Source organism: Gracilinanus agilis, chromosome 4, assembly GCF_016433145.1.
Source record: "Gracilinanus agilis isolate LMUSP501 chromosome 4, AgileGrace, whole genome shotgun sequence".
Classification (NCBI taxonomy): domain Eukaryota; kingdom Metazoa; phylum Chordata; class Mammalia; order Didelphimorphia; family Didelphidae; genus Gracilinanus; species Gracilinanus agilis.
In genome coordinates, this window is record NC_058133.1 from 208096076 (window position 1) to 208102863 (window position 6788).

General features: G+C 38.2%; 1 protein-coding gene across 3 annotated transcripts in view; it reads left to right on the forward strand.

The window, feature by feature from the left end:
• The window catches only part of SRP68 (signal recognition particle 68), a 52950-nt gene extending 46606 nt beyond the window's left edge, over positions 1-6344 (forward strand). For all 3 annotated transcript variants that reach the window (XM_044674678.1, XM_044674677.1, XM_044674680.1), the window contains 3 exons: positions 1562-1637; positions 3532-3584; positions 5509-6344. In XM_044674678.1, the coding sequence (XP_044530613.1) occupies positions 1562-1637; positions 3532-3584; positions 5509-5736 (357 nt within the window). In that variant the 3' untranslated portion in view covers positions 5737-6344. The remainder of the gene's footprint in view (positions 1-1561; positions 1638-3531; positions 3585-5508) is intronic.
• Positions 6345-6788: the final 444 nt, after the last annotated feature.

Here is a 6788-nt window from a genome sequence, read left to right on the forward strand (position 1 = left end):
GTTTGAGGGCAGATTTGAACCTAGGATTTCCCATCTCTAGGCCTGACTCTCAATCCACTAAGCCACCCAGCTGCCTCCAAGGATTTAAAAAATAAAAATAAAATAAAATCATGCAAGGTACTGCAATATGAAAGCATTTCTGCTAGGTGAGAAGGGATTGGCTGTTCTAACTCTAGGGTCTTTAAAACAATATAAAACTTATAAATATAAAACGATTTTGACTGTTTGTGAAAGAAAGTGATTATACCGCGACTGCACAGTAAAGTGGTGGTTCTGATGTTCTTGTGGTACATCATATAACAGCTACCTAGACAAATCAGGAAGTATTGCACATTTGTTGTGTGCCCAGAATCATGCTTGGTGCTGAGTAGCAAACAAAAACAGTATATAATATGGCATATGGTTTCTATCTGCAACAAGCTCATTATTTTGATAGGTTTTCATTCCTCTACATTAAACTGTGAATTTTAAAGGACAGTATATAATGTGTTCATTTTGTGGTATAGACTGGTGCAGTAACAGGTGAGTGTGGGCTAAAGGAGGGAAAGTTTCCTAGAGGAACTTTGGAGCACTCAGCTGAGGACAGAAACAGGCAAGTGGGAATAGTTGTGATGCATCTGGGGGACAGAAGGGAGACTGGAGACAGGAGAATAATAGGAGATAGCATTAGGTAGAGAAAGTGGGGCTTTCTAAGCCAGGTAGAAGAATTTTAATGTTACCACCCCCCTTAACCCCCTGTTAAGAATATGTACTGGTATCCGATAGTCTCTTGAACCATACTAAGAGTTTTGCGTTTATTTATTTTTTTACCAATTACATGTAATAACAAATTTCCACATGTAATAACAAATAATCAGTTTTCCAAAGTTATATTCTTCAAATCATCTCTCTCCCCTCTTCTCTGCCCCTCCTGGAGCTGGCAGGCAATTTGATCTGGGTTATACATGTATTATCACACAAAACATTTCTTTATTGTTCATTTTTGAGAGTAAATAATCTTATAAAACCAAAACATATACCCAAATAAAGAAAGTGAAAAAGCATATGCTTTCATCTGCATTCCTACTCCAACAGTTCTTTTTCTGGAAGTGGATAGCATTTATTGTCATAAGTCCCTAAGAATTTTTGAACCACGTTACAAGTCATGTTTTAGGAAAATTAATTCGGCAGTAGCATATAGAATAGATTAGAAAAAGGTGGTGGTAAATTTGGGCTTTGGGAATAAGAAGCATAACTGAAAGCCATTTAATGTATATGCTTTACTCCAGATCTTGCTAGATGCTTTCTAATCCTAAAATCAAATAAATGAGACAAGAAGAAAAAAATCCCATTTATTAACCCATTAAATTGCCCTCTCCATGTAAAAGGGATTGAAATTGTTCGTATATAGGAATAGAGGGTAAAGTCCTTTGAAGACGTTAATTTGGTGGTGGTGGGGGGAACCCAACATTAAATAAATTTATTTCTAAGCCATTCTGGCTTGTGTTACCCATCATCCTGTACTGTTTTGTTTTGCCAACCCTCCTGTCATCCTTAACTAATGTTTTCTAAAATGTTGTAGGAACTACCTGATGTCCAGGAATTGATTACTCAGGTGAAATCAGAAAAATACTCCCTACAGGCAGCTGCTATTTTAGGTAAGTTTCATGCTTCTCAAAGATTGTTTTGCAAAGTCTGGACTCTTCTTTCTCCTTTTTCTTTCCAAAGTGTATTATCATTGACTTTTTGGAGGTGATAACTTATAGCTTCTGGCTGGTGATTCTTTGAAACCATCTGAATGTTCTAACTCTTGACTCTTCCCAGTTGAGCACTAAGTCAGCTTATTTAAAACAAGTGTTCTCAAGCTTTTCTTGGGTCATAGACCCCTTCTCAGAATCATGCTTTTAAATGTGTAAAGTAAATAACAATAGAAATAACAGCCAGTTACCTATAGCACATCCATGTTTGCAAAGCACTTTACAAATATCATCTCATTTTATCCTTGCAACAACACTGAGAGGTAGATGATGATATTCCCATTTTACGGATAAAGAAAACTAAAGCTGACACCAGTTAAGTGATTTGCCCAGGGTCACAGAGCTAGTGAGTTACTGAAGCCAATTTGAACTCTTCCTGACTCCAAGCCCAACACTCCATCCATTCTGTCCATTCCCATCTAGCTGCCTCAAGATATAAAGAAAACTAATTACATTGAATTGCAGTTATCAAAATATTTTAAGAAAACAAAAACTGAAAAACAAGCCTGGACCCTAAGCTAAGAACTCCTAATTTAGGAGGATGTTATGCTGATTCATCTTATTCATTTAACAAACACTTATTAAACTATTTGTTTTGTTAGTGTCACACCCCAACCCAGGCTGTTCCCACCAATTCACATTTGTAGGTTAGATTCCCAGAGGGACATCTACTACTTCAGGTATTCTGTGGTTCCGTACTCTCAAAATTGGAGTTCACAAACTTCTACCAGTAAGCCAGCCAAGAGACCCAATTAGCTCAAAGTAAAGGCAATTCACTAAGATGGCATTTTAGAGAAAGTAGCTACAGAATATACCCTCTTCCCCCTGTAATCCTGAGGTTTCCTTTCCCAAGATACATGGCCTTTGGGAAGACTGGACACAAACTTAGTAGTAGTGAGGTATCGTTGTAGGGAACACCATACCAAGGCGTCTTCCATCTCTTGTACTGCAGGATCCCAGTTGTCTTTTTTCTGCTGATATAGTTCCCAAACTGCTTCCCTCTGATCTTTGTGGCTCATTTGGAATCCTTGGGTCTCCTATCTGTGGTTTTTCTGTTGACTGCTAGGACTAGTTCTTTCTTGAATCCATAGTCAACTCTTCTTTGCTGCCAGAGACCTCAGCCTTTGAAGCCTCTTTCTGCCTGGAATACTGCATTTTTATGTCTGTCTCTCCAGAGAACTTGTATCTGCTCCCTGCCTTGAATTGATAGCTCACAGAACTGTCAAGACTATCTTCAGGGCATGGCAAGCTTGACTTATTTAAGTCCTCTGAAGGTATAGCCAGTCTTCTAGTCAGTGGCCAGTTGCCTCCTCTTCCAGTTAGTATGGAGAATTCCTTCAGGACATAGACATGTTTTTGAGCTTTATTATCAAGTTATAATAGCTGGTTACACTTTCTAGGTATCCCTACTTTCTGTGATTTCAACTAACTGGAGGGAGAACAGAGGTTTAAGGAACCAAATCCCTCCTGTTCTACTAGGATATGGAAGGAATGCATAGTCTAATATTGTTTCTCAAAGAAATGCTAGTTTCCCCGGGACTAAATATACCTCCATGTTTTGTCTTTATCTGTCCCAGAAGTGGAGCAGTGTCCTGGAGTTCCAAAGGCTTGTTTTGGCCACATATGTTCCTTACATGTGTGCCTCACTACCAGAAGCTCCTATAGTGGATAATATCTTATCCTGGGACTTAGATCTGTTAACTTTCTTAGTTTATATCACACATAAATGCCTTGGATCTATCTTGCATATATAACCTGTACAATTTCAATTTTTATTCCCCTCTGAATCTTTCAGATACAAATGACCCCCATGAAACAGAGTGTCCCTCCCAAGTCAAGGACAATAAGGTAAGTGTCTAGGCTTTGATACTCTTGGAGCAGCAGTGAGAACCCAGACTTATGAGACCAGCTCCTTACTTACTAATACTAGGATGTGAGATGTCATTCTGTCACTCTTCACAAAAAGCCATGAATTGTCATTTCTATAGTGCACATTAAGTCTCTAGGCCAGGGGACTCCAGACTTTTGATTGCACATCCTTAACAGTAAAGATTTTTTGAGCATGTACTTTCAATATATGCATGTTTGTTTATTTATAAATTATATACATGTACTATTTATATGCAGTATGAGACATAGAATTTAAAAGGGATGTGATAAAGTGAAATAAATATATTTTAAAAAATTTCTCAATACAAAAACTGGCTCATTAAGATATTAATGTTTATTGATATTGTATTCATTATTAATCAAAATTATAGTGAATAGTGTGATTGAATGTGCTTCATTATTTTTGGAAAATCTCCAATGTTCTGGGGAGAGGGTGAACTTAGAAATATTATTGTTAACAAATAGTTATTTGATTAATTTGATTCATGTAGTCATCCATGAAGGCCAATTTCTATTTTTCTATTGAAAAATAATACAATGCCTGCACATAGTAGGTGCTTAATACTCACTGATTGATTGAATACAGTCAGTGAACAGAACAGCTTTCACATTTCTCCCTGTATAGATAATCCCCAAAAACAATAAGCAAAAGCAAATCTGCAAAAAGTTTTCAACACAAATCTATCCTTTCTTTCCATGATTCTGCATGACATGGATGATGTGTCATACCCTATCCATTTGCAGATATTTTAGTTGTTTTTTAATTTGAGTGTGAGGGACAGCAGGAAGGCCAGTATAACTGGGCTATAGAGTACGGGAAGGTGACTAATGTATAACAAAGCTGGAAAGGTAGGTAGAGGGACCCCAGTATGAAGGGCTTCACATTCTAAACATCAGAGGCAAGAAGGAACCACTAGAGTTTACTGAACAGGGGATGAAGTAGCATGACTAGACCTGTGCTCTAGAAAAACAGATTGAAGGGGAGGAGTAGATTTGAAGCAGGGAGATCAAAGAAAACATTATAATAATCCAGACAACAGGTACTGAGGGCTATAGCCCTGGCTATGTGAATGGAGAGAAGGGAATGGTTGGATGATTGGATAGATGGATGGATGGATGGATGGATGGATGGATAGATAGATATGAGAGATAGATATGAGAGATATTGTGGAGATAGAAACAAGATTTGGCAGTTGCTTGGATATGTGAGATGAATGAAAGTAAGGAGTCATAGATGACATCAAAATTGTTGATTTAGATGACTAAAAGGATAGTGATGCCTTCAACAGAAATAGGGAAAAGGAAAGTTTGAAAGAGAGATGGGTTTGGGGGAAGGATAATGTGATAAGATCGGCAATGTTAATCAAAACCCAACTATGTCTCCTTATCCTTTGCAACTCACTTTGTATGCCCCAGACAAAAATATTGGGGCTCATACTCATTGATCACTGCCCTAAAGTACAAATCCTGCCAAATCTGTAAGGTGATAAGGGGACCAGAGAGTGGACATTCTGGTTGGAGGGAGGGAATTTTCCTAATGGCAGCTTGTAGGGTCATGGTTAGGCTCAAAGTCATGGTTAGACTATAACTGCCCTTCAGGCTGACATTCCATTTCACAGAATGGGAGAGGCTGGCTGCTCGTACAGATTTGAGTAATAATTGTCAAAGAGTAGTCGTGATTGTGTTGGAAAGAAACTTTATGATTGGCTGTAATGGGAGGGTTGGATATAACCCAACTTTCCACCCTGAATGATTTATCAGACTTCTTGAGTTCATGCAAGGACCCTGTCTTCGAAGACCATTGCTCTAGACTACTTAGAGTTGGGATACCAGTTGCTATTCATAATAACACCTAGGATTTAATTTTTGTTTTGATTTTCAGCCTCTTGTTGAACGATTTGACACTTTTTACCTGGATCCTTCTCTCGTCAGCAAGCAAGCCAACCTCGTTCACTTCCCACCAGGATTCAAACCCATCCCTTGCAAGCCCTTGTTCTTTGATCTGGCCCTCAACCACGTGGCTTTCCCACCTCTAGAGGACAAGGTGGAACAGAAGACGAAGAGTGGCCTGACTGGATATATTAAGGGCATTTTTGGATTTAGGAGCTAATTAATCTTCTACAGGGGGGGGATTTAGATTCTTACTCTGTATTGTGAGAAGGCTTCAGAATATTAAATTCAGGTCTGAAATTGCCCAGGGTTGGGGGTCTTAACATCTTCCCTATGTCCTCTGTGTGTATGCACTCACATACTTAACCAGTGTGTTAGAGGGAAACCATACTCTTTTCCTGATCAGTGTGTGTGAGTTTATTCTGTCTCCCTTAAGACCTGGGTAGGGGGCTTATGCCATTCTGTCCCGTGAAACTCTTAGAACTTACATTTCAATCAGTGATGCATTCAAGGAGAATTACATACCAGTCATGGACCACACCTAGAATCATACTTTTCCCTTCAGTAAAATGGATTTTAAACCAGCCTGTTCTTCCTCTGAGGATAATTGTTAAGCATCTAGAGTCCTTGGGTGACATTTATCATTACTATGAAAATGTATAAAAATGTTGGTCCTGCCTTACTTCTACCCCCAACTCAGTTATAAAGAGCTGTAGCATAAGAAAGGATCTTTATTTTTAAAGGAAATATGTTCTGAAACAATGAAACCAAACCTTGTATTAAAAGTCAAAGCTGGTGAACACCATAATACATTTTTATATAACCTAATTTTATGTTTAGTGGTATCTTCCTGAATTTAAACCTTACTACTACCTTGATTTTTCCTTCCAGGGTGATACCCTATTATATGTCCAGCCTATCAAGGCCTTCCTGGTAATTTTGCTGTTGATGCTAGATAAGGATATATTAGAGGAGCCATCTTTAAAAAGAAAAAACATCCTATCTTGGCGTTTCTTAAGACAACTTACTGTTGTATTTGTCAGTGTTCTTCCTTACCCTTCCATTTTCAAATGGAGTTTCTTGCCTTGTCTATCTCAGCATTCACACCAGAATTTCTCCTTTACCTCATAATGTTACAGTAAGTTGCTCTGAATGGAATTTTATTGGCATAAGGATTAGAATTTCTAATGAGCCAGTGGCAAATGCTTGTGCCACTGTTTAATATTAAAGACAGTCAAGAAAATAGATTCAGCGCAGGAGCATTGTCTCCAA